Source organism: Temnothorax curvispinosus, unplaced genomic scaffold (assembly GCF_003070985.1).
Source record: "Temnothorax curvispinosus isolate PA1 unplaced genomic scaffold, ASM307098v1 QBEX01002834.1, whole genome shotgun sequence".
NCBI classification, from domain to species: Eukaryota; Metazoa; Arthropoda; class Insecta; order Hymenoptera; family Formicidae; genus Temnothorax; species Temnothorax curvispinosus.
In genome coordinates this window covers 97,270-121,865 of record NW_020212614.1, presented here as the reverse complement: position 1 = coordinate 121,865, position 24,596 = coordinate 97,270, and the positions used below count along the sequence as shown (strand labels likewise).

Below are 24,596 nucleotides of genomic sequence, written 5' to 3'. Positions count from 1 at the left end.
TAGCTCCATATGCGAGAACGATATTTATCTAAAGACTGCCTTGTGCTTGACGAAAACGAACGGTGCGGCTGACTCTTTTTGCAATTCTTCGCTCGATAGTGTTTTCCCCAGTTGCACATCCTACCCTTGGACTGCCTTGGACATTCGACTGAAGTCAAAACAACTTCAAAAATCAAGACCCGTTACTACATCCCGATATAGAAACGGCCGTTTGCGATCGAGGGGGCAGGATAACTGCCTCGGAAAATGGAATATCTCGTTTCAAACGAATTTTCGGTGTATTTAAAGGACACGGTGACGGACACGATGGTCCAATCACGTGGGTGTCGCGACACCGCGTCCTACCTGCCAGCACTTCCGTTTCCGACTTCCGTGGACGGTAACCGACGGTTACGTTCGCCATTTGGGTCGTGACCACGGAGTCGTGACCGTCATTTAAGGTTAAGGGCCTGGAGATCGTCGCCGTCGCCCGCGACGAAAGGGGAGGCCGACTGCTCTCCCTGGAGAACGAGCGTCACGCTCATCGCTGTTCGCGTCCGCTCCCTGTGCAGCCACCGCATCGCCTGCCGACCGTTGTCACATCGAGACACATTTTACTACTTTGGCACTGACGAAACATGGCTTATTGAAGAAGATGAAGGGTGCGCGAAAAGATAACATTTCTCCGAGGAGAGGAGACGGAGGAGACCGCAGCTGCGACGAGACGAGTCACCAGACTGACTACAGTCGATACGCAAATGGATACAAAGTCAAAGTACACGCTGTCCCCTGCGAGGGGGACTGCTGCTGATGCGAGAAGGAACAAAGGTGCGTTGCTCAAGGTCACTCGTCTAGAATCCCCGAGTTCAAAGTTTACGAGCTGTCATTCGTACGCCTTGTGTGTGTCGCTCGCGTATGGTTACCCTAATGTCGCGTGTCCTTTCCAGATGTCAAAAACGAGCTCCATCTGGGAGCTTTGCGCAGAAGAGAACTTGCCGGCGCCAATAACTTCGCTAACAATGTACAACCAACAAAGTACAATGTACAGAAAGCAAAAGATCTTGTTAAGAGACAGAGACCTAAAGGACAATATCATGGCGGTGCAGAGGAGAATCCCAAGGTCGGTTCTGCATATAAATTACGCTCCTCTGCTTCTTTCGAGTTTATTTTTATTGAAATTGTTATATTTGTATGTACATTATGTAACTTTTATATCTATAGGTAGTGGAGGAGAAGTTACCTGAGTATGGCTCAGTATTGGTACAGAGAAGCAAAAAGAACGGCAATCACTTGCTGAATTTTCACTACGAGCGACATATGTTGCGAGATGCACAGAACAGGGATGTAGGGAGACATGGTTCCAACAGCAATAGAGTGTTGCCACCGGTGCAGCGGCATAAATACAACAAGGAGCAATTTGTGCAAGCTAGGTAGTAATAATACAATATAAATGTCACTATCTACATCCTAATATCTATCATTATTTTATATAGATTTGCAGGTATTATGAATACTTGAATGTTTAGGATATTATTTGGAATATCACATTTGCTTTACTATTGTTTAAAGTTTAGAGTATCCACAGTTAATTCAGTGTCTATAAAATCTGTCCGAGATATATATATTATATAAATCTATTAGCTTCTTTATTTGAATCAAAAGATTATCTATCTTGGACAACAGCATTGCTCATCAGTAGGACTATTCTATGCAAAGCATTGCGTTATGTTTTATTTAATATTTCTTAAGTAGAATCCTGAAACTTGATCTGTCTTAGTCATTTCAATGCAAATTAAGTACTCAAGGAATATTTAAAACTACTTGGTCTGAACAGTTTATTGGATATTAATATAAAGATAATTTTAAAACTGTGTATTAGAAATATTATATACTTTTATATATTTTTATGCATATCGGTAGCTGCCAATTTGTTGTGACTGCAAGCGGAGATTATTCCTTGCATTTGACTAACCCTGATACTCTTGTGGATTGGCAATCGATTGAACAGATTGTAAGTGTTTTCTTCAATTACAAATTAGCAATTTTTTTATTGCTAAAGTTTCTTGCAAGATTTGCTTGTATATTTTATGATACACAAGTGAATTATATATCAAATATATAAATTTGATTTAATTTATTTACAGATATTGCATAATTCAGAAAATCTCTCTTGTCCTATTTGTTTACATCCACCAATCGCGGGAAAAATAACTCGCTGTGGTCATGTTTATTGTTGGCCGTGTATTCTCCGTTATTTACGTTATTGTGAAAAACCAGAAAATTACATATGTCCGATTTGCCATGAACGTCTTCAGAAATGTGATTTAAAAAGGTAAAATCGTGTAAAATTGTAATAAATACGTACTGAGTAGTGAAATGTTTATGAAAATATTTTAATTGCGTATGTATATTTTTTAGCGTGATCGAGATTACGCGGAACACACTCAATTTGGGCGAAACGGTCAATCTACGTTTGATGCGTCGCGAAAAGAATTCCTTGTTCGCAACGCCTGTAAAATCTGCTATTCAACCGACAACGTTTTTGTCTGTTTCGGAGAATACTGGTAATCAAGTATATTCGAAACTCCTTATCGCAAATGTGAAAGATGTAAGTTCACATAAAAGAACTCAATGTATTATGTGATGCAAGAGTAATCGTGGATTAAAATTGTCTTCAGATTATGAATATCATAGAGTGCGAACATTCGGAATTGAAACTTGAGCTTAAGAACAATCCAGACATGGCTCTTGACATCGAGCAAGCGTTCAATGAACTATCGAAGAGGAAAGAACTGTGGAAGGTAATAATAACTGTGTGTAATTATGTATTTATTATAACAGAATAACGAAAAATATGAAATGTATTTAAGACTGCAGAATCTAAAGAAGCTGTATTGACCGAAAATATAACGGAAAAAGAAATTGCTGAAGATACATCGCAAAAATATGAAATAAATATCGATATGTGTTTCAAGGATGATGATAAGTCTTTAGCGAAGCAGTCTTCGACGGACAGTGTTTCTAGTGATAGCCAGACTGCTTCGAGTCCTTCTAAATTTTCTTACTTTTATCAAGGTAAGTAATCTCACGAATTGCAAAAAGTTCAATATTTAAAATCTTTTGTGCTATTTCAGAGATAAAAATAATGTATTAATATCTTTTTAGCGGAAGATGGACAACATATATATCTACACGCGGCGAATGTGAAAATGCTGGAAATGCAGTATGGCAGTCTGGAGTACTGTCCTCATATAATAACGGGCAAGCTTCTCGAAAAGGAAGCAGGCATCTGTACGGAAGAATTAAGACGAAGATTACGATATCTTTGCCATTTGCCACTTACTTGTCCATTCGAACTGGCTGAAATCGAATTAAAACCACCACTAGTATCGGAGGAAGTTCTTCGCGCTTTCCATGGTAATTATTTATAATCTTTTTTTACTGTCGTTTTATGATTTATATTATAGACATGCGGCATTATTTATTCAATTGTTGACACATTTTATTTTTTTTTATCATTAGAACAACTAAATTCAAGACAGAAGTACAGAGAACAGAGAGCACGCGAGGAAAGAAAAAGGGAGAAAAAGATAATAGAAGAAGAAAATAGACAAATTGGTATATATCCAACGCCCAACATAGATATCGAATCTTATCAACATTTTCCGCAATTGCAAGCAGAGCTACAATTGTCCAAGTAAGCGTATTCGTTATCTTTATTTTATCGATATTCTATTTAAGTTTTATACATATTGCATTCATTAACATACAGAAATTATCATTTTATTTATGTTCTGATACAGCGAGAACCCATTGTCACCATCAGAATCGGTCATGTCGAGTGTCGCTAGTAGTCCAGCTTCGAGTGCGTTTGACGAAATTGCTCCAAAACAAGAAACGGATTATTCGCGTGAACAGACCCGGACATTCGCTGACATAGCGAAGACATCCACAATGCCGACAAAGATGTCTAATAAGCCAGTCAATGCATGGCCGGTCGTGAAATCGAAGACGCACTCCAGTACGATGAATGCATGGTCCAACAAGGACGAAGAAGTATTGTCGACAAGGATGTACAAGTCTACCAATGCTTGGCCGTCTGTTAAACCAAGGATGTGCTCCGATACACCAGGTACCTCGTTTAACGAAGACGAAAAAAAACCGTACGTTTCTGAAGGTAAGTCGCATTGCCCTGATCGCATATTGAAATCAAATAAATTATCTAGCATCACAAGTACAGGATTTTTTTTATCGCTTATCTAATTGTTTTCTCGTTGTTTTCAGAAGCAAAAGATGAAGGTAATGCATCTGGCAAGAAAAAGAAGAAAAAGAAAGGGAAAGGAACCGTGCTGTTTACAACTGGTATGACATCTGGTTATTCTTTATAATTATGTATTATCGCATGTCATATTTTTATTATATTCCACGTGCGCTATGCGTAATGGTAATTTCATTGGGTAAATCGTAGAAAATTTGATTTCATTTACAGCTCTTGCCACCATTGTTTGACGTACTAAAGATACGTACGGCTTACGTATTGAATGTCTTTATTTCTCTATACTGAAATTGTAATAATTTGCCATAGAAAAAGTAACAAAAAAAAATTATTTGCCAAGGTTCTCACATATTGTGCTCATGAATTAAATTTTACTTTATACAATTATAAGTCAAATTGTACCGATATAAATTTTACAATTAAATGAGAGAAGATGTCGTCTTCGGTCGGCGCGGTTTGCCAAGTTGGAAAAATTTACAAAAGTCATAGAAATATCTTTATTACGCTACTAAAATCCAGCTCGATCATGGCATTTTCTCTATTTAATTGCAAGATCTATGCAATTATTAATTTATATCCTTTCTATCCTCACATCCTTTACCTCTAACATTAAATTATTTCATTAGATAAGATTTAAAAAAAAATTATTCTCATTCACTTACTGAATTGACATGAATTAAAGCAAAAAAGTTGGACGCAGACAAGATTGGAGAAAATTCAAATTTTTATTTATCTTCTTTTTCATTATTTAGTATTGTTATGAATGTTAAACATGAAATAAAGAATTAGCATTTTATAATCGCGTTGAAGTACTGTTCGTATCATTCATGCATGTTACAAGTTTCAATTAAATTAAATTATACTATTCTATGGGTTTACTATCGGGATAAAGGAAGAATGCAACATTCAATTTTGGTAATCGCTCTATATTTACGAAGTCTGGAACATAGAAGATTAACAACAGATCTCGAGAATAAACCGTAATTACAGTACGACGATAAAATGAATTAATAAAAGAATTACATTTACTTCAAAATAGAAAATGGCGAAATAAAGGAACTCTTTTAAAAGACGACGCTAAGGGAAACGTACGTAAGGAATGATTAGAGCAAAGACCGCAGTAATAGTTCTATGTTCGTTTATTCGTTTCTTTTTTTTCGGTATTCGCGGTATTCTTTTTTTTCGGTATTCACGGTATTCTTTTTTTTTCGGTATTCGCGGTATTCTTTTTTTTTTGGTATTTTCGGTGTTTTTTTTTTGGTATTCGCGGTTTTCTTTTTTTTTGGTTTTCTCGGTATTGTTTTTTTCGGTATTCGCGGTATTCGATATTCGCGCAAGGAATGCGTAGTGGTGGATTACCCTTTTTTTTTTTCGTTTTATTCGTTTCTTTTTTTTGTCCTTTACCTATTCGTTCCTTTTTTTTGTCCTCATACCTATTCGCTTCTTTTTTTTCGGTATTCGCGGTATTCGATATTCGCGCAAGGAATGCGTAGTGGTGGAGAGTGACCGCGATGATGGGCAGTGGCGAGACAGGGACGATTCTCTTTAGTCGACCTCCTCGATGGTAGGACCAGATGCACCGCCGCCGCTGGGCGCTCCGCCGGGAGCGGCGCCGCCAGCTCCAGGGAATCCACCGGGCATGCCACCAGGCATACCGCCGGCACCCTGGTAGAGCTTCGTAACGATGGGGTTGCAGATGCCCTCGAGTTCCTTCTGCTTGTGCTCGTATTCCTCCTTGTCGGCCAGCTGGTTCGCGTCGAGCCACTTGATGATATCGTTGCACTTGTCCAGGATCGTTTGCTTGTCCGACGCGCTGATCTTGTCCTTAAGCTTCTCGTCCTCGACTGTGCTCTTCATGTTGAAGCAGTAAGATTCGAGGCCGTTCTTGGCCGCGATCGTCTCCTTTTGTTTCTCGTCCTCGGTGCGGTACCTCTCCGCCTCGTTCACCATCCTCTCAATATCCTCCTTGCTGAGTCGACCCTTGTCGTTGGTAATGGTGATCTTGTTCTCCTTGCCAGTGGACTTGTCCACGGCGGAGACGTTGAGAATACCGTTCGCGTCGATGTCGAAGGTAACCTCGATCTGAGGAACTCCACGAGGTGCTGGGGGGATACCGCTAAGCTCGAATTTGCCCAGCAGATTGTTGTCCTTAGTCATGGCACGCTCACCCTCGTACACTTGAATCAACACGCCAGGTTGATTGTCGGCGTAGGTTGTAAAGGTCTGAGTCTGCTTCGTCGGAATGGTGGTGTTCCTCTTGATGAGCGCGGTCATGACACCGCCGGCAGTCTCGATACCCAGAGAGAGCGGAGTGACGTCAAGCAGAAGCAAGTCTTGCACCTCTTCGGATTTGTCACCGTGCAAGATAGCCGCCTGTACGGCCGCACCGTATGCCACAGCCTCGTCGGGATTGATGGACTTGTTGAGCTCCTTGCCATTGAAGAAGTCCTGCAGGAGCTTCTGAATCTTGGGGATGCGCGTGGAGCCACCGACCAAGACGATATCGTGGATCTGTGCCTTGTCCATCTTGGCGTCGCGCAGCGACTTCTCGACGGGTTCAAGAGTACCGCGGAAGAGATCGGCGCAGAGTTCCTCGAAACGAGCGCGGGTAATGGAGGTATAGAAATCAATTCCCTCGTACAACGAGTCGATCTCAATGCTGGCCTGCGTGGAGGATGACAGAGTACGCTTCGCGCGCTCACAGGCCGTGCGCAGACGACGAAGGGCGCGTTTGTTCGAGGTCAAATCCTTCTTGTACTTGCGCTTGAACTCCTGAACGAAGTGATTGACCATACGGTTGTCGAAGTCCTCACCACCGAGATGGGTGTCACCGGCTGTGGACTTGACCTCGAAAATACCATCTTCGATGGTCAGGATGGACACGTCGAACGTGCCACCACCGAGATCGAAGATCAGGACGTTACGCTCGCCGGTGGCCTTCTTGTCGAGACCGTACGCGATCGCGGCGGCGGTGGGCTCGTTGATGATACGTAATACGTTCAAGCCCGAGATGGTACCAGCGTCCTTGGTTGCCTGACGCTGCGAGTCGTTGAAGTAAGCGGGGACGGTGATCACAGCATTCGTGACAGTCTTGCCTAGGTACGCCTCTGCGGTCTCCTTCATTTTTACCAAGACCATCGAACTCACTTCTTCAGGGAAGAAAGTCTTCGTCTCTCCTTTGTATTGTACTTGGATCTTTGGCTTGCCACTGTCGTTTACCACGGTGAAGGGCCAGTGCTTCATGTCGGCCTGGATGGTCGGGTCCTCGAAGCGACGTCCAATCAACCTCTTGGCATCTAATTAATCAAAAATAAAAAAAAATACAGTAAGTAAATTGAACACTTCCAAGGAAATATTTTATATAAAATGTGATCGAGGAAAAATATAAACAATGTAATAATATATTAAAATTTATTTATTTAAGAAATGATTTAAATTTATTTATATTTCTTGCTTATATTTCATAAATCTCAGTATTTATCAAACATGTTAATATTTTATGCAAATTATGATTTACATTTATGTATTTGAGAAATATATTTCAATTTATTTATATTTTTTACTTGTTTCAATCAGTAATGAATTTACTTCATTAAATATGTACGTTAATATTTGATACAAACTACAGTACCTTTTTATTTATTTATTTGGGAAATTTGTATTTAGATTTATTTTTCACTTTCCTAGTTACATTTTGACCTTTATTATTTATATTTCTTATTCGGTTCAACCAATTACGAATTGCTACTAATTTATCGGATATGCACGTTGATACTCTCCTCAGCAATAGCACAATTATAAGACTCAACATCACAGATAATTTGTAAGCGCGGATAAACCTTTCAGATATCATTTTAAATTTTATTTATGTATAAATATCGATCTTGGGCGTGAAGAGATAAGCTCTCGACACACGCACGCACGCACGCGCGCGGTCTATGTAGAAAGACAGCCCGACATATAGCCGATATCAGCGAGTGACGCGATCTAAGATCGCCGCGTCTTGAGAAACTCGCCGAGTCACGAATCTAATTTCGGAACACAATTAAAACTGTTGTACGGGATGACGCGCGATTTCGAGCGGGAGTAGCCAAACGATCGACCGCTTCTCCCGGGATTGCACAACAGTTCCCGCGGGCTGTATTCCCGTACCCGCACCCGCCCATGACCTCATGGTGTCGTTGACCGTCATGCGCAGGTATTTAATATCCCATAAAACTTGCGCAACGACACACTTGACGCGCACCGACGGTAATCGGTAATATCGGTACGTGGGTACACGGAACACCCAACCCCCGAGATTCACTCGGACCCGCGTGATATCGGTTTAACAAAATTAATTGAGAAACTGAAACTAAAAGGCCTGAAAATTACGAACGACAGCACCGCGCGTCCTAATACGGATAATGAACGCGAAACGCGAAGAGAACCATTTGTAAAGCGGGTGTGAGAAGGAGGCGCGAACTTACCGAAAATGGTGTTGTTGGGATTCATGGCGACCTGGTTCTTGGCGGCGTCCCCGATGAGACGCTCGGTCTCCGTGAAGGCCACATAGCTGGGCGTCGTGCGGTTACCCTGGTCGTTGGCGATGATCTCGACCTTGCCGTGCTGGAAGACGCCGACGCAGGAATAGGTCGTGCCAAGATCGATACCGACTGCGGGTGCTTTCGCGGCCATTTTTTTTCCCTCTGGTTTCTGCAAGGTAAACGTGAACGATCTCCGTTGAGGAACGAGGTTATACGACAGACGAGGTTATCGCTCGCGCGTCTCGCGTTTTCTCGCTCGTCGCAAAAGAAAAGAAGGAAACTCGACGAATCGTACCTTGTTCAAAGTTGTTCCGGAGAACTCTCGTAAAAATTCGCTAGTATTAGAACAAACGAAGAAGTTCCTCGTGTCACGATTCGCAACGTTAGTGACGAGCCCGTGCCCCTGCTCCCCTATATATAGACGGGAAGCCCGATGCGGGAAGCTTCTGGAACGTTCCGTCTACGCAGGGCCGCGCGCTGGCGAATCGCGCCGCCGGCTTCCGTTCGGGCAGCCGCGCGATTGGTCGAGAACGTCGAGAAGCGTCGCCGCACCGCCGAGGTCAACCGAACGACCGTGTAGGCGTCGCGTACCGCGTACGTCACGTATATCGATCGCGCGACGACGTCCCTGAAGTTCGCGCGAGTCTCCCGGAGTTTCTGCCGCGAGGTTCGCCGGATTGTTTTCAATTCACGATCGCGCGGCCGCGATCGTCGATCGATCGATCGGTGTGAAAATGCGGGGTGAGAGAAGGGTCACTCGCCCACGCGGTTTCAACTTCCGGCTGAAAGTCTGCACGTGGGTGGGGGGGGGAGAGCGGGGGGAGGGACGTCGGGGAGAGGCGTTCTCGCGGACGCGAGTAAATTCTAGAAACTACCGGTGCGCTCGCGCGACCGGAAGGTGGAAATTTTTATCAGGAACGCGCGTTTCAAGGTTTCCGCGGAATTCGCGCGTGTGCCCGGTGACCGGTCGATGGATCGATCGTCCTTGGTTTTCTCACTTTTTCCCGGGGGACGATACGAGAGATTTCGTCGTTGCGGATCGCGTCGCGTCATTCCGACGCCACGGGCGTCGTTCGGTCGTTCGACCATCGACGGAGGGCTTCCTCGTCTCGTGGCTTTTGCCCGCGGCGATCGAGTCTCACGATTACGAGCCCGATCGTAGGATGACTCATGACCGTGATTGCTAGCTTGTAATTGTCGCGTTACGAGCGGAAAGTTTCGTTGCGTTTTCGCGCGGCGCGGCGTAACGGGAGGCTCGCGTGGCTCCGAAAAATCGCGAGAGAGTTTCAGCACGACCGAGATGGAACGTACGAGAGTTTCGATTTTTCACGCTGGGTTCCCTCCGCGATCGCCGTAAACGAATCGATGTCTACACTGTAGAAATTGTCTTTTTTTTTGTACTAAAGCGATTTTTTTATACATATAAAATTGTTACTTTATTAAATTTCAGCTGAGAGCTCCGGTTAGTCGTGGATAATTATAATTATATTTACTGAAGCTACAATGACAAATTGTATTTGTGAGCTACGACGGTAGACGTAGAGAAATTGTAAAAAGAAAACGTTGAGTTTGTCTAGGATTTGTAGTAATAATATCTGGGATTTGTCATGCTCCACTTTAATAAAGCGTTGTATCACGATTAAATACATTTTAATTGGATCACACGTGAAAACAAAATGTTAAGATTGAACATATAAAATTATATCAAGATTTTCTGATTCCAACAGCGTGCTGTTGGTTTAACCCCGCCCATTTTAGACGCATGGGCGAGCTCCGAAAAAATTCTACGTTGAGTCACGTACTTATCTCTCCTTTATTTGTAGGGTAGAGCGGCATTGACGTTCGCACACGCGGCGAAATTGCGCCTCCAATGACACGCGACACGTGTGTCGCACGGGTTTACATCCGTGCGCTGCGAAAGAAGAAAAGGGAGGAAGCGCGATTTACGCGATCGATAGCGATTTAACTCGACCACGTGGCGCTCCCCAAGGTGTCCGGACGTTTATCGCCACGCGGGTTAGAGATGGTAAAATTCGTGCCGGAGACGTGTGTGTGGAAAAAGACGAGCGTAGCGCAAGAAGAACACGTCGGGACACGTGAGACCGTGTGTCCTGCCTCGTGTCGTCCTCCTTTTTCCAACGGCGAAAGCGGGATAACGGGAAATTTTTGCATTCGGCTCGATCGTTACGGGAAGCAATCACGGTATCTCGTTTCTCGACAATTACGAATCCCATAATAGCAGTAATTCGAGCAATTCTTGTAATTATCACTCCTATCGTTCGTACTTATCTCGGAAAGCTGCTTTTAATTGACATTTATCTGACATTATATGTCTCTGACGTAATATCTGTAAATCTATACGTTATGTCGATAGCATATCCTAAAGAAATAGAAAAAGAGAAAAGAACGGAGAAAAAGGAATAAAGAAATGTCACGTTTTTTTCACTCCGACTCTCTCTATTAAAAAAAGTTAAAAAGAAATACGAAACGTGCAAGAATGAGAAAATATTAATTTGCTATTCTAACTTTCTTTCCGTGTCGACGCGCAAGAGAGACTATAGCAGAGAAACTATGTATAATAACGAAAGAGAATAACGCCAAGTCATTGTTATTTATTTAATCAGCGCTCGCGCATTTTTTGCCACGTACGTGAAATCCGCGGAAACTTAAATATTTCAGGAAGCCTGCGTCTGCGTTTGACGATCGTCGGCAACGCGTTTTTCGCCGGCAAGGTGTGTGTTGCTAGGCCAGACCCCGAGCCAGATGCGTCGGGCACCGCAATAACGGTCGCCGGTCGCCGGTCGCCGGCTTGGGTCACCGAGGAAGCTGCGAGACAACAATGGGCCTCGTGCCTCCCCTCAGTCCCCTCGGAGCGTTATAGTACCTGAAACGGCGAGAGGAGTGTAGGCCAGCATTTTTTCAGCATTCTGTACAGAGAGTTGAGAAAGAGAAAGAACGAAGGGCCGGTCTTACATTAGCATTTCGGTTAAAATATTTTAATCATTTGTGATTTTTTTCGAGCGAAGAACCGATTAGATAATCTTTTCTTGCTTTTCGCGCGTAACGTAAGCCGAGACGCAAGTTCTAGAGCTCAGCTTTCACGAACGAAACCTGGATGGATAAATTTCTCGGCGACATCGAGCGTTTCTATTAATATTTCAAGAATCGTATTTAAACATTTACGAAAGATTTCTGAGTTTGGCGGGTTTCGTGAGGATTAGTTGAACAGTTCTCTTGAAACTTGGAATAATGTATTATACAAAATCTTGAAAAAGGTAGAATCTATTTAGAAAAGAAAATAATTTATTGCAATGCACAACAAAGAAGACAATATATTTGAAAAATGGTACTTGTAGTATATTTTCTTTTGTATATCTGTTTGTATAGATATCGTTCTCTTTTCTCTTTTGTCTCGCCTTTTTCTTCAACGTTCTACACATTTAAATCTTCGAACACTTTCCTAAAACTACTGCATCATTTTATCGATATTTTTCATCTTGTCAGATTCATCGGAACTTCCTATTCTTCGTCATCAGCGAAAGATTTGTGGTTTATTTAAAATATTACAATATCAATATGAAAAACATCTACCGACAGCCTCGATTATTTCAACTTACTAATACACGATTTCATGTCCGATACGTCGAGATCTTTATCGTAAATGTTGGTACTGTAATTTTCTTCGTACTAAAATCTTTCGTTTATTTTGGCACAAAGAAGCACCATCATTTCGACCTCGTATTCTCTCTTTCTCTCGCTCGCTGGTTGATCATGTTTAGACGGCCTCGTCCTTTTTTTCCCCAGTAATATATAGGGTGTTCCGGAATCTTCAACCTTCGTTTCAATGAAAGCCGAAGTCGAATTCCTTGATCGTTCGGAAAATGGAAAGTGGATTGTGTATGACTATTTTAAGTTTGTTCGATCGAAGTCGTTGTCCTTAATAAAAATTCACAGTTCCGTGCTGTCTCTTCCTTAATATATCATCATTTTTAATATTAAGTTGACCTCCAATGACCAAGTTCTAAATTAAGATTTTACTAAAGCGAGACCCAAACATTGAAATTAAACGAAAAGTAATAATTTATTTATTTTTGCTTTACAGAAAGGTCGCTCGTTTTTCATAGTCATTTGGATTTCAAAAAATATTTTCATGTTTTTGCTCAACGAAAGTTGAATTGCACAAAAAATTTGTAACTGCAATTTGTCGAGGATCTATTCCTGCGATAGTGGCTATGGTCAACGTGACTCTACATGCTTTGGAGCGTTCTTCTTCTCCTGCTTTCTTCATTGAAAGAAAAGAGAAGAGGAATGCTTCGAAGCATTTGTAGCGTCATGTTGACCGTAGCCAGTATGTCCCGTGACGTACCTACTTACCTGACAATTTACAAGTTCTTGGCACAATTTAAAGCCAAGTTTCGATTTTTTTTTTGCGCAAAAAGCAAGAAGTATATTAGTATATAAATATATCTTACGCGAGCGTGCGGTATTTTAGATTTTCATTGAGGCTCCTTATCACTAAAAATAAACGGAGACCTCGAGTATATAAGTATAGTAACATATATATAATAAGACTGGATTTATTTTGAACGGTGAATTACAGGTCGAGATAAATCCGTCGTTTGTAAATAGCAACAAATTCGACGATCAAAACGATACAGGAGTGTAAAAAAAAGGAGTTTGTTTCACCTCTTCCTTAATTGAGTTCCACTTGAATGTCGCGAGACGAATATGAAATTACGACTTGTTATCAGCGTATCTGTCGTTTATCGAATCGATATGATGAGATCTGTCACGATAAAAAGTCAAAACGAAAGTATAAAGAGTAAAATTTAAATTTCATACGCTATATATCGCAGGATAGTTGCATCTTTTAAAGCTTATAAAAATTTCATGATCCTCGAAATACAAAAGAACAAAAAAATCTTATCGGATTTAACGAGGTTTCCTGAATTCTTTTCATTATAGTAATATAAATATAGAAACAAGCTTTAGTTTCTGTTATCTTATTGTCTTATTCCATTGCTATATATTAAACGAGTAGTTCTTTTTTTTATTATTTTTATTTTTATTTTTTTTATTGTTTCTAAAAGTTAAATTTTACATCTTGCTCCAATTTTCCTAAATATTTGTCATGTTATTATTCGTAGAACTATATATTAGGTGTATGTGATGTGTAAAAAAGTAAATGTCCACAATATATTAAACTCGATTTACTTTAAATGACTGTGCAGTTTGGCTTTCCGAGACCATATCCGACTTGCAGAATTTTCTGAATTTTTTCTTTTTATTTGTAGAAAAAAAAGGTAATGCCAACGCCACGTGGTCCGCAGTTTACAAATTGTACAGAAAAAGAGATACAATCTTACAATTTGCTTTTATATATATATATATATATATATATATATATATATAATATATGTTTATATATATCCCACTACTTTTCAAACGCTAGTGCGCTGTTACCAGAACCCCCGGGTCCCACTACTCCCCCCGATGAAGCCTTCGAACCTCCCACTTCTTAATCCTGGAAGCATATGTGGGGTAATATGTTACCCCACGCGAAATTCAAATTACACCCCTGACTTAGGAAGGTTCGTTTGCATACCGAGACCTAACCATAATTCAGTTTAGTCATCCGGCAGTCGACCTCCGTCATTCAGCGAGTGCGTTAGATCCGTGCAGCAGCTGTGACCGAAAAAGAAAATCGTTTGGGGTAACGTATTACCCCCACTCAGCCGTTTACGCTCGACATTTACCACAGTAAGTATATTTCAGATTTTCTGTGAAAATGACTCGTTTTGGCGTTTTCAGCGTGTATTCAAAGGTTTTTCGTGTAAAAAAATTTTTATTGACAAAAAAAGCATTGTAAAAATTTTGAATTGTTTTATCTCGTTTCCAGTTGGCCGTAGAGCTAAACTTTATGAACGAAAAATGTTAAGTTTAACATTCTACACAATTATCAATCATATAGCAATATTGTGCAGTTCATATTCTTGACGTTAGAGCGCGCAAAGTGTACCAACAATTGTCTTTTCCTGTATTTTCACCCAGCAAACGTCAATTTGTCGAAAAAATGTTAAAGTTTAACTTGCAGAACTTGAAAAAATTATTCGAACTCTCTTGAGGAAATTGATTTGACAATTGTATTGCATACAATATGTTATACAAAATACATTATTTATATTAGTTATACAAATTGTTACATTGTATAACTGGATGGATGGATTGGCGTATGTATAGCAGTACATAAATTGAATTTTTTACAGAAAATGTCTGCTCCTTACCAACCGCGCAGCGTTACTAGTGTACATGATAATTTGATGCAACAAGAGCGAATTGCGGCAGACGACTTGCCTTCAGATAGCGAAGAAGATAATGAAGAATTACAGACTGACTCGGAATCGGAAGAGGACATTGAAGATGAACCTTTTGAAGCATCGACAGAAACTGAAGTTAGAGAAGGGTCAGAGGTAAGAGATATTTTTTTTGTTTAAAATTTATACACCACTGTTGGAAAAAAATTACCTCTCATTTTGAATTTTATAATTTGATTTTCCAAATTTTGGAATTCTAGAAATTGTAACTTTGAACTTCCAACTCCTGGAAAACTCCTGGAACTTTCCAAAGATTTTCAAAAAAACCTGACTTTGGAATTCTGAAAATTTCGATAAATTTAATTAAAAAATCCCTCGAAATTGTTAAAAGTACTAGAAAATATATACTCCAATCAAAAAACTAATAAATAACAAATATATAAAAAATAATCAAAAATAAATAAAAAATATATACATAAACAGAACAATACAATATAAATATATAAATATATATAATACAATATACAATAATATATATGATACATAAATATATCACATAAATAATACAATATAAATACAATATAAATAAATAAATAATACAATTTAATATTAAATAAATAAATAAATAAAGAAACAATAAACAAAAAAACGTGCATAATTCAAAAACTTTTCAAAACAAAAAATATCTGCTCAAGTTTAGGACACTACTTTACATTTCATTTACAGAGTGAAGATGGAAATACTGCTGGACCTCCAACCAACAAGCGAAAAAGATTTCCTATTTTTCGTGCAAGTTCAAGACGTGACCGTAGACGAAGCATCTATCTTGGAAAAGATGGACATGAATGGTACACCACAGCGCGGGAGAGGCCAGCAGATCATCAGCGCAATGTAAAAACGTTTTTACCTGGTCCCATCGGAGAAGCAAAATCCGTGAGAAGTCCGCTCGATGCATGGTCTCTACTATTTAGTGACGCGTTATTGGAAAAAGTGGTTCATTACACCAATCAAGAAATAAAGCGGTATCGTGACACTAAGGAAAGTGAGGCTGTCTCACAAGCGACGTATGCAGATGTGGACCTATGTGAACTGAAGGCTTTCATTGGAGTTCTGTACCTTTCCGGTCTACAGAAAACTGCAAGTACGCCATTAGAAGATATGTGGTCCCATGACTTTGGGCCTGTCCTTTACCGCTGCACGATGTCACGCAACAGATTTACATTTCTCCTGAAAATGCTTCGCTTCGACGATAAAACGACAAGATCTACACGTAGAGAGACGGACAAGTTTGCACCGATCCGTGAGATTTGGGAGGATTTCATCTCTAAATGTACTAGTTTTTATTGTCCAGACACGTATTGCACTGTTGACGAACAGTTTATTTCTTTCCTAGGACGATGCCCTTTCAAAGTCTATCACCGTGCAAAACCAGATAAATATGGCATTAAAATCGTGATGCTCAATGACTCGAGGACTTTTTACATGTACACCGCAGAACCGTACGTGGGAAAAGTTCAAAAAGAAAACATTGAAACCGTACCGTCTTATTACATTCGGAAATTGACAGAACCTCTGCACGGAACCTCGCGTAACATAACTTGCGACAACTGGTTCTCGTCTACAGAAATTTTCGATAGAATGTTGTCACAACATTCCATCACGATGGTAGGCGCACTCAGAAAGAATAAACGTCAAATTCCTCAACACTTCCATGCTGCGGACCCTGTGTATTCGTCACAATTTCTCTTCGATGGAACAAAGACGCTGGTGAAATATACACCGAAGATAAACAAATTTGTGTTGCTCTTGTCTTCTTTGCACTGGCAGGCAGAAGTTGATCAGCAGACGCTAAAGCCTAGCATTATATCATTTTACAATGATACCAAGGGAGGTACCGATTGTTTCGATCAAATGTGCCACGAGTACACCACAGCAAGGAACACCCTTCGGTGGCCTATGCGTTTCTGGTACGGAATGCTCGATCAAGGAGGAATCAACGCGTTGATCTTGCACAATTTCAACACTGAAAATCCAAACCTGGTTCGAAGAGAATTTTTGAAACAACTTGTTAGAAGTCTCATTGAACCACACTTACGGGTACGACTGTGTGTGCCGAACCTCCGTCGCGATTTGCGTGTCTCGATGGAGGCTATGGTAGAGATTCAAGCACCACCACCAAGGAATCCCCCAAATACAAAAAAACTTGCACGCTGTAGCTTTTGTCCGAGGGCAGCCGACAGAAAAGTTAAAACGTATTGTGAACGCTGCCGTCGTGCAATTTGTGACGGGCATAGAATAACCCTGTGCTGTTCTTGCACAGAAACTGATTAAAACTTTGTAAAGTTTTTGTCGAGTTAATTTTACTGTTTCCATATACTTTTGACTACCTTTCAAATAAATAATAATCGACAGAATCTGTTTTACTATCCATTTCTTGCGATTTTTCCCATCCGACAGTTTTTCGTCATTTCCTCTACTTCAGACGTTCAAAGAAATGTTTTTTTGAAGAAACAAAAAAGTCGCTTACATGCCTTTGAAGGTTGTCTATTCGTCTTTTAAAATCCGTTGGAATTTGTAAAATCGGTGAATTTCATTAAAAACTACAGCATTTAAAAAAAAAAAGTTATTTCAGCCAAATTTTTGATTTTTTGTTTTGTTTTTTGAAATTTTTTTACTGTTTTTTTTTTTTACTACCAGAAACTGATGACTACTATCGTCTTCCCTATTAAAGAGCAAAAAAAATTATCTATTACAAAGTTTTTTAATAACAAATAGAAACATTATACACGCGGTACAAGTTTGGGGTAATTTATTACCCCGCTTGGCCTTTCACGTATGAGAAAATTCATATATGTGTTAGGGATAAATATAGAAACAATTAATAATAAGCTTTATAGTTTCTGTTATCTTATTGTCTTATTCCATCTTATTAAACGAGTCATTTTTGTTCTTATTATTCCTATTTTTATTTTTTTATCGTTTCTAAGTTAAATTACATCTTGCTGCAATTTTCCTAAATATTTGTTATGTTATTATGTTATTTATTTTGTTATTGAAGTTTTTGAAGCGAAAATACGAGAAGGTAGTGCCCCCCGACAGAGCGATCTCGACATCGCGCGAACCGCTACCTCGCGCCACGTCGGTAAGTCAGCGATCTAACGGGTAATGGTGCGGAGTGCGGACACTGCGGAAGTGCGGACGTTGCGGTACCAGTATTGGAGTATTTGGAGTGCCACCCTGCCACCCTGCCACCGCACCGAGCCACGTATATACGGCCGCCCACTGCCCAGTGCTAAAGCCGCACCGTGCCATGTGGGTTCGATTGCGCGCGATATAAAGCCGGGAATTCGCGATTCCATATAATTCCATGCGAGTCCACGCGATCCCGGACACGAAGCGTGCCGGACAACAACAACGGCAGCGTCAAAGGCAATTAGAAGCGGTGGGACGAGTTATGAGCGCGCCGTGCCGGGGAACGGCGGCTGGAATCTTATCTTAGGGTCTCGAATGACACGACTGCTCTGAGAATGCGGTCGCCAACGGGGAACGATGGCCTCCTCCCGATTCCCCTGTTGCTTCTGCTCGGTGCGCTCGTCCCCGGCTCGTACTGCCTCGAGGTGATATACGCGATCAACGCCGGCGGCGAGGCGCACACGGACAGCTATGGGATACACTACGTCAGGGATCCTCTCCTGGGTAAGGTCGGCACGGCCTCCGATTACGGCAAGCAGCTGATCATAGGGCGCATCAGCAACGTGGACCAGATATTGTACCAGACCGAGCGCTATCACCACAACACCTTCGGCTACGACATCCCGATCAGCCAGGATGGGAATTACGTTATGATACTCAAGTTCTGCGAGGTGTACTTCAACTCGCCGAACATGAAGGTGAGTTTTCTTCACTAGACAGATTGATCCTTGGTCGAAAACAATTGTTACCTTCGTCAAATGTTTCATGTACAATTCTGTTCCAGGTCTTCGACGTTGTGCTGAATGGCGATCATACCGTGGTCACCGATTTGGACATCTTTGAGAGAGTCGGGCGAGGTGTTGCGCACGACGAATATGTTCCCTTCAGGGTACAGGGCGGAAAGTTGATATACAATGATGAAGAATCAGACATTCTTGCAGGAAAGATAAGAGTAGAGTTTATAAAGGTAGAGTTGATTAATATATTTTGTAGTATATAAACATATGTGCATATATCTTTATGTATTATATACGATGGCATATGAATACATTAATTTTGTAATTTTACAGGGCTATAGGGACAATCCAAAAATAAATGCAATAGCTGTTGTGAAAGGCGTTTTAGATGGTTCGTATTGTCTTCGCTTTAATGTAGAAGAATTTTTTTCACAAAGTATTTAGTTATAAAGTATTCACGCATACACTGTATTTCTCAGATGTACCGCAATTAGGACCGATACCGCCCGATCCGGAGGACTATCACGGTATGCAAGAGGAGGAGGAGGAGACTACCTTGCGTAGCAGACACACGAGTGGGCCTAGGACACCTGACCCGTACTCGATAGACGACTCATCTATAATGTTACCTGTTTTCGTAGCCATTGGCGCTTTTATCCCATTATTGTTCTGCCTATGTAAATTATAAGCGAACACACGCACACGTGCATAGAAATGCCTTGTACTTAACGGTAACAGTGTTCCCGAATTTATTTAGGCTCGCTCAGTCTACAAGAGGACGTCTAAATAATGTAAATAAATAATCATTTATCTAAGCTCCTTTGCGTTGCCAGATTTAGTGTGTGAGAATATTTATTATTAATTTATAAATATAGATGTTACGTGGGATATAACCCAGCTTTTTGCACGTAAGCAGATTTTTTTGATATATTTTAGGAGCGTTGTTTGTTTTCTCGGTGAAAATAATATAATTTTTTTTCACAACTTGATATCTAAAAAAATTCAAATTAATTCAGGCAATAACTGATATCTAAAATTATTCACCAGGCACTTTTTCATAATTAGGTCTAAATCATAACTTGAGATTACTAATTCTCAAGCTAATTCTTAAAGTTAAAAAATAAATTTAAAAAATTTACGTAGAATTAACTTGTTTTATTTATAGTATTAAAATATTTGTAAAAATCTGACTTTTCGATCGCGTAAATTAAAAAGAATTATTGTTAAACCTGGAATATATTATAATTGCTCCAAGAATAAATGGGAAATATGTGAGAATGTGAGGTGTCTGATACAAAATATTCTTAAAAAATCTCCGACCTTACTTTTAATGCTAAATTTCTGACAAATTGATCCTGAGAACATTTCAACAAGTTTGGAGAGAGATTACTATTTATTACAACTTTTCAATATGTACCCTTAAATTTCTTTCTAATCAAACTTCTTAGTAATAAAACGTCACTGTTAAATTCCAAAAAAAATTAAATGCGTGAAGTGTTATCATTTAATTGCGGCATAATGTTTACAAGTTTTTTTTCAATTTCGTCGATTTTTTAACCTGAAAATGCTAATTTGATTTACGTTCTAATTAAATTCAATTGTAAGTCTATCAAACAATTTCTTACTAAAATTAATGTTGGAGATTCTGGGACAACCTGTACGTACACTTGTATTCTGCATATTAAATGTGTATCTGAAACATATAAAAGTTTAATAGATCAAGAGACAGTAGTGTCCGCGCAGCGAGTCATAGACGCGTGTATTTATACGTGAGCCGACGAGTTGAGAAACCCAATTAGATTATCGAATTTCGATAATGGCTGAACCGATCAAATACTGAGTAAGTATACACATACAGATTGTCCCAGGAGTCAACATGTAAAACTTTCAGGAAGGTGATGATTTGTGCGGCGATTTTCTCGTCATTGCTTTCCATATTTATTCAGAACTTGAATGTCGCGTCTTATAGATTGTGATATATCACGAAAGATATTTACTTCCAGCTATTGCCAGTTGGCAAAAGATGGAGAGAGAGCCGAAGTCGCGAAATCGATCATTACCTTAGTTCTTATAGTAATTACAACATAATTTGATCAACTTTTGCTCGTAATTTTTTGTATCAACCAAACCTGTGTACATGCTACGTTCCCACTTTTCGCTACACAAACTCTGATCTCGAAAGATTTGGACGCCGAAGTGTGGCATGGATTGTGTAATTTTAAAATAGACTTCTCGTTTAGTACTGTTATTGAAATGGATATTCTGCAAGGCAGACAAAGAATCTTATAGTCCATTAAATAACAAAGTATATCGATTCGTAATATAATCAATCTTTTGCACACACGCATTGGAATAAATAAAACTGTTATTATGTCAGACAATCCTTCACGTTATGTCTTCCTCTATTTTTTTCGTACCGAAACAAGAACGAAGTTTCGAGTTGCATTTATCGAACTGTTATTCTGTATCGCATACATTATGTAATACGAATGGACTTTAACGACACCGTTTATCTGTATTGCCAAATAGATAATTCGACCGAGCACGAATCTTATCTCGTCATCGATTCGCACATTTCCTTGTAAAAAAAAAATAAATGATTACACATTGTTATTTGTACTCTCGCTGCTCTTTGGGTTTAGGGTCCTGTCACTTGTAGATTTTACAGACTAACGCTCAGAACGGCGTGTATCTTCTCTTGGCTTTAAATATTAGTCTTTAACACTAAATGTCGATGTGAAAGTAATATATGTAATCTTTTAAAAAAAAATCATCCAAATTTATAACGGTGCATTTTCTGAAATTGTCCACGACTTTTGCTGCAATATTTATTGAGTCGTTCTATAAATAACGCAGTATACAAGGGAGCTTGATTTATTCTTTAGTTCAAAACTGAAAGACTTTTATCGCCAGGGAATTGAAAATTTAAGATTAAGATAGAAAGAAGTTGTAAATAATAATGAAAAATATATTTTGAATTAAAATTGAAATGTCTGTTTTATTTGTGTTTTATTTCAAAAATATTTCTAAAAAACCGCATTACTTATGAAATGACTCATTAAATGATTAAATTCAACAATTTACTTTCCTCCTTCATACACCTTTTTTAAAAAAGAAAATATCAGAACTTTGAAGTTAGAGCGGTTAATGGAAAATAAATAGGCATATAAAATCATTTTTTTATCGCGATAAAAGTTAACATAAATCCCAACAAAAGCACCTTAATAATTTCTGTAACTTAAAACGAGAGATTTGAAATCCGTCATTTTGACGAGATTGCGGTTGTTCTAGTATTAAATAGAAATTAATCGTCGGGTATTTCTAATGTTAATGGAATTTTTGCCGATCGTATATCGGGTATCTTGCATATATAAACTACAGTACGTCCTACTTTGTAACGTCGAGGGGGTAGAGGAGGAGGAGGAGAAATTGTCGAATCTTGAGCGGGCGTAACAGGGCGGATGGAGCGTCGTCGACTATCGATCGCGCGATTGTTCGCAAACCGCAGCGGCAAACGGGACGGTTTATACACACGTAGGTACAATAAATTCAATTGAGCGCGTCCCCGCAACGTAAAGAATCGCGCGTTCTTAATGGAGAACGAGCTCATTCATCCCGCGCGTGAGACGGACGGGACGTCACGTGACCTGGCGCGTCGGAGACCCGAGAGCCCCGGGGTCTTCGCGTCGCGTCGTCCAACCGTCTTTGATGTGCGCTCATCACCGGCAATTATAGCTGTCAATTCATGCGGCCGTAATAGTGGTTTTGGAACTGTTTGGAACGGCGACGGGAGTGGCGGGACCAGGCGCGGGATCTCCGCGAGGAGTTCTCTCCCTTTTCTCTCCCCTTTCCTTCTTGTCCTTGAAGAGCGCCGGAGGGCGCGGCCAAGTGCTTACTTGTAAATGCCTCTTATCCGTATCAGCGACTGACGCGATGCATCGGAGATCAAACGTCGCTTCTCGCACGTATACTTAAGTGCAGTAAGCCGGCATCGGCTCACCGGCAGATATTGAATAACAGCATTTGCGTCGACAATCGCAGATAAAGTCTCGATGCATGGGCGTGGAGAGATCGTTAGAAAATGAAAACTGTTTTGACGCTCCTCTCCGCTCTTGAAGCTGCTAATTGAGGCTGCTTGTCTTGGAATATCTATTGCGGGGATATATTAATAACGATATATATAATTCCCTTTTCTCTGTAAAACCTCAGAATGGCCCAATATTTTATATTCTAGGACTGCCGATTTTAATGTTTCGATTTCGAGCAATAGTTTGGGAAGGGAAACCGCTTCCTGCGTACGAGAAATGACAATTTTTCGTACAATTCATAGCCTTTGAAACCTTTTTAATTTAGGAAGAAGAAGGTTTCCTCTACTCGAAACTTACGAATGTGTTATTCTTATGGACGAGGAATCCCGAAAGATCGTAAAATTGACCCTGAAATTTAGTCGAAGAACCGTCGAAATTAGTGGAGGATTTTAGAACGCCCTACACTCTGTTAAATTCGTAGTCAAATTATACTCAATTTCAGTCATTTTTATCCATTTTTATCCCTATATAGATCGCCACTGCTCCTACTCAATATGTCGTTAATTTAACTAAAGCAATGTTAATTTAATTAAATCAATAGAGTTAAAACAATAGTTTGTGTTGAAATAATAAATTTCGACACACATAGTAGTTACAAAATAACAAAATGTTATTTCAGTCAAGGTATTGGTTCAAATTTCTTTAATATTTAACAGTGTACGCAGCAATAAAGATATGTTCGAACTTTTCCGCTCGCGTACTATTCCCTCGTTATTAATTATAACGTATAAATACGAGAATGACGCGTTTTCCTTTGATTAACGGAAACAACGTCTCTCAACAACGATTATTAATGATTAACGAGCGGTGAACATTGACCTTCATTTAGTGACCACGGAGCGATCAGTCGCTACTGGAACCGTTCTCTTGACCTACGATCGAGATATAAATACGTACGTGCATCACGCTGTGTCTCGAATTATAACGTATCTGTGGAGTAAATTTAGATAAGAATCCTCGCAAACGCCGACGGAGGCGTTTTTTTCGCCGGCATTTACTTTCCGCGCGCCAGACCGCCGTCACGTCGGCGAGAATCCTCTTCCGTCCTCTTCGCGTAATCGGTCTCGGGGGAAAAAAATGTTAACAAACAGGTGACACATCTCGGTGCGGCTTAGCGCACCGTACATATGTGACGTGTATTATTTTTGTAACGTAACGTGATCGACGCTCCGTCTCAAGTGTTATTCAAATTACAGCCGGTCCGTGCAGTCCATCGATCCTCGATAAATCTAAGTACCTGTTTGCTTAACTTTGTCCCCCTGCGCGATAAGCGGCGCGGATATTGTTTGCGCGTTCAGTAAAAGGTCCACTCTCGAGGCAGATATGCGATAAAGTTTAGAAGACTATCGATAACCGCGAGACGATAAAAATTAAGTAAGGCTGTTCTAATTTGTTAAAAAATTAACTAATAGTTAAATCATATATATATAATGTTTTTGTTTTTTCTTCAAATTAGACAAAGATAGACATAAATCGGATAAAAT

At 40.0% G+C, this 24,596-nt stretch overlaps 4 protein-coding genes across 6 annotated transcripts; 3 read left to right on the top strand and 1 right to left on the bottom strand.

The window, feature by feature from the left end:
- The first annotated feature begins 3 nt into the window (after positions 1 to 3).
- On the top strand, positions 4 to 4,651 carry LOC112451972 (RING finger protein 10). 2 transcript variants are annotated; one of them, XM_025011941.1, is made up of 13 exons: positions 4 to 807; positions 927 to 1,099; positions 1,201 to 1,409; positions 1,900 to 1,990; positions 2,124 to 2,311; positions 2,398 to 2,587; positions 2,658 to 2,780; positions 2,850 to 3,054; positions 3,145 to 3,396; positions 3,502 to 3,676; positions 3,783 to 4,156; positions 4,264 to 4,341; positions 4,469 to 4,651. In XM_025011941.1, the coding sequence occupies exons 1-13, from the start codon at positions 738 to 740 to the stop codon at positions 4,486 to 4,488; spliced, it is 2,148 nt and encodes a 715-aa protein (XP_024867709.1). In that variant the 5' UTR covers positions 4 to 737; the 3' UTR covers positions 4,489 to 4,651. The 2 variants fall into 2 exon arrangements, with proteins under 2 accessions (XP_024867709.1, XP_024867708.1); XM_025011940.1 differs by having other exon boundaries at positions 4,264 to 4,651.
- An 888-nt stretch (positions 4,652 to 5,539) lies between these two features.
- LOC112451980 (heat shock 70 kDa protein cognate 4) lies at positions 5,540 to 9,187 on the bottom strand. The gene is made up of 3 exons (XM_025011954.1): positions 9,077 to 9,187; positions 8,725 to 8,950; positions 5,540 to 7,551 (listed from the first exon to the last, which is right to left on the bottom strand). The coding sequence occupies exons 2-3, from the start codon at positions 8,930 to 8,932 to the stop codon at positions 5,801 to 5,803; spliced, it is 1,959 nt and encodes a 652-aa protein (XP_024867722.1). The 5' UTR covers positions 8,933 to 8,950; positions 9,077 to 9,187; the 3' UTR covers positions 5,540 to 5,800.
- A 5,025-nt stretch (positions 9,188 to 14,212) lies between these two features.
- On the top strand, positions 14,213 to 17,448 carry LOC112451986. 2 transcript variants are annotated; one of them, XM_025011962.1, is made up of 4 exons: positions 14,213 to 14,541; positions 15,048 to 15,251; positions 15,822 to 16,692; positions 16,900 to 17,448. In XM_025011962.1, the coding sequence occupies exons 2-4, from the start codon at positions 15,051 to 15,053 to the stop codon at positions 17,424 to 17,426; spliced, it is 1,599 nt and encodes a 532-aa protein (XP_024867730.1). In that variant the 5' UTR covers positions 14,213 to 14,541; positions 15,048 to 15,050; the 3' UTR covers positions 17,427 to 17,448. The 2 variants fall into 2 exon arrangements, with proteins under 2 accessions (XP_024867730.1, XP_024867729.1); XM_025011961.1 differs by having other exon boundaries at positions 15,822 to 17,448.
- Positions 17,449 to 18,248: 800 nt separating this feature from the next.
- LOC112451982 (malectin-A) lies at positions 18,249 to 21,637 on the top strand. The gene is made up of 4 exons (XM_025011956.1): positions 18,249 to 18,985; positions 19,072 to 19,254; positions 19,358 to 19,415; positions 19,504 to 21,637. Exons 1-4 carry the CDS (start codon positions 18,623 to 18,625, stop codon positions 19,710 to 19,712), a joined length of 813 nt encoding a protein of 270 aa, XP_024867724.1. The 5' UTR covers positions 18,249 to 18,622; the 3' UTR covers positions 19,713 to 21,637.
- Positions 21,638 to 24,596: the final 2,959 nt, after the last annotated feature.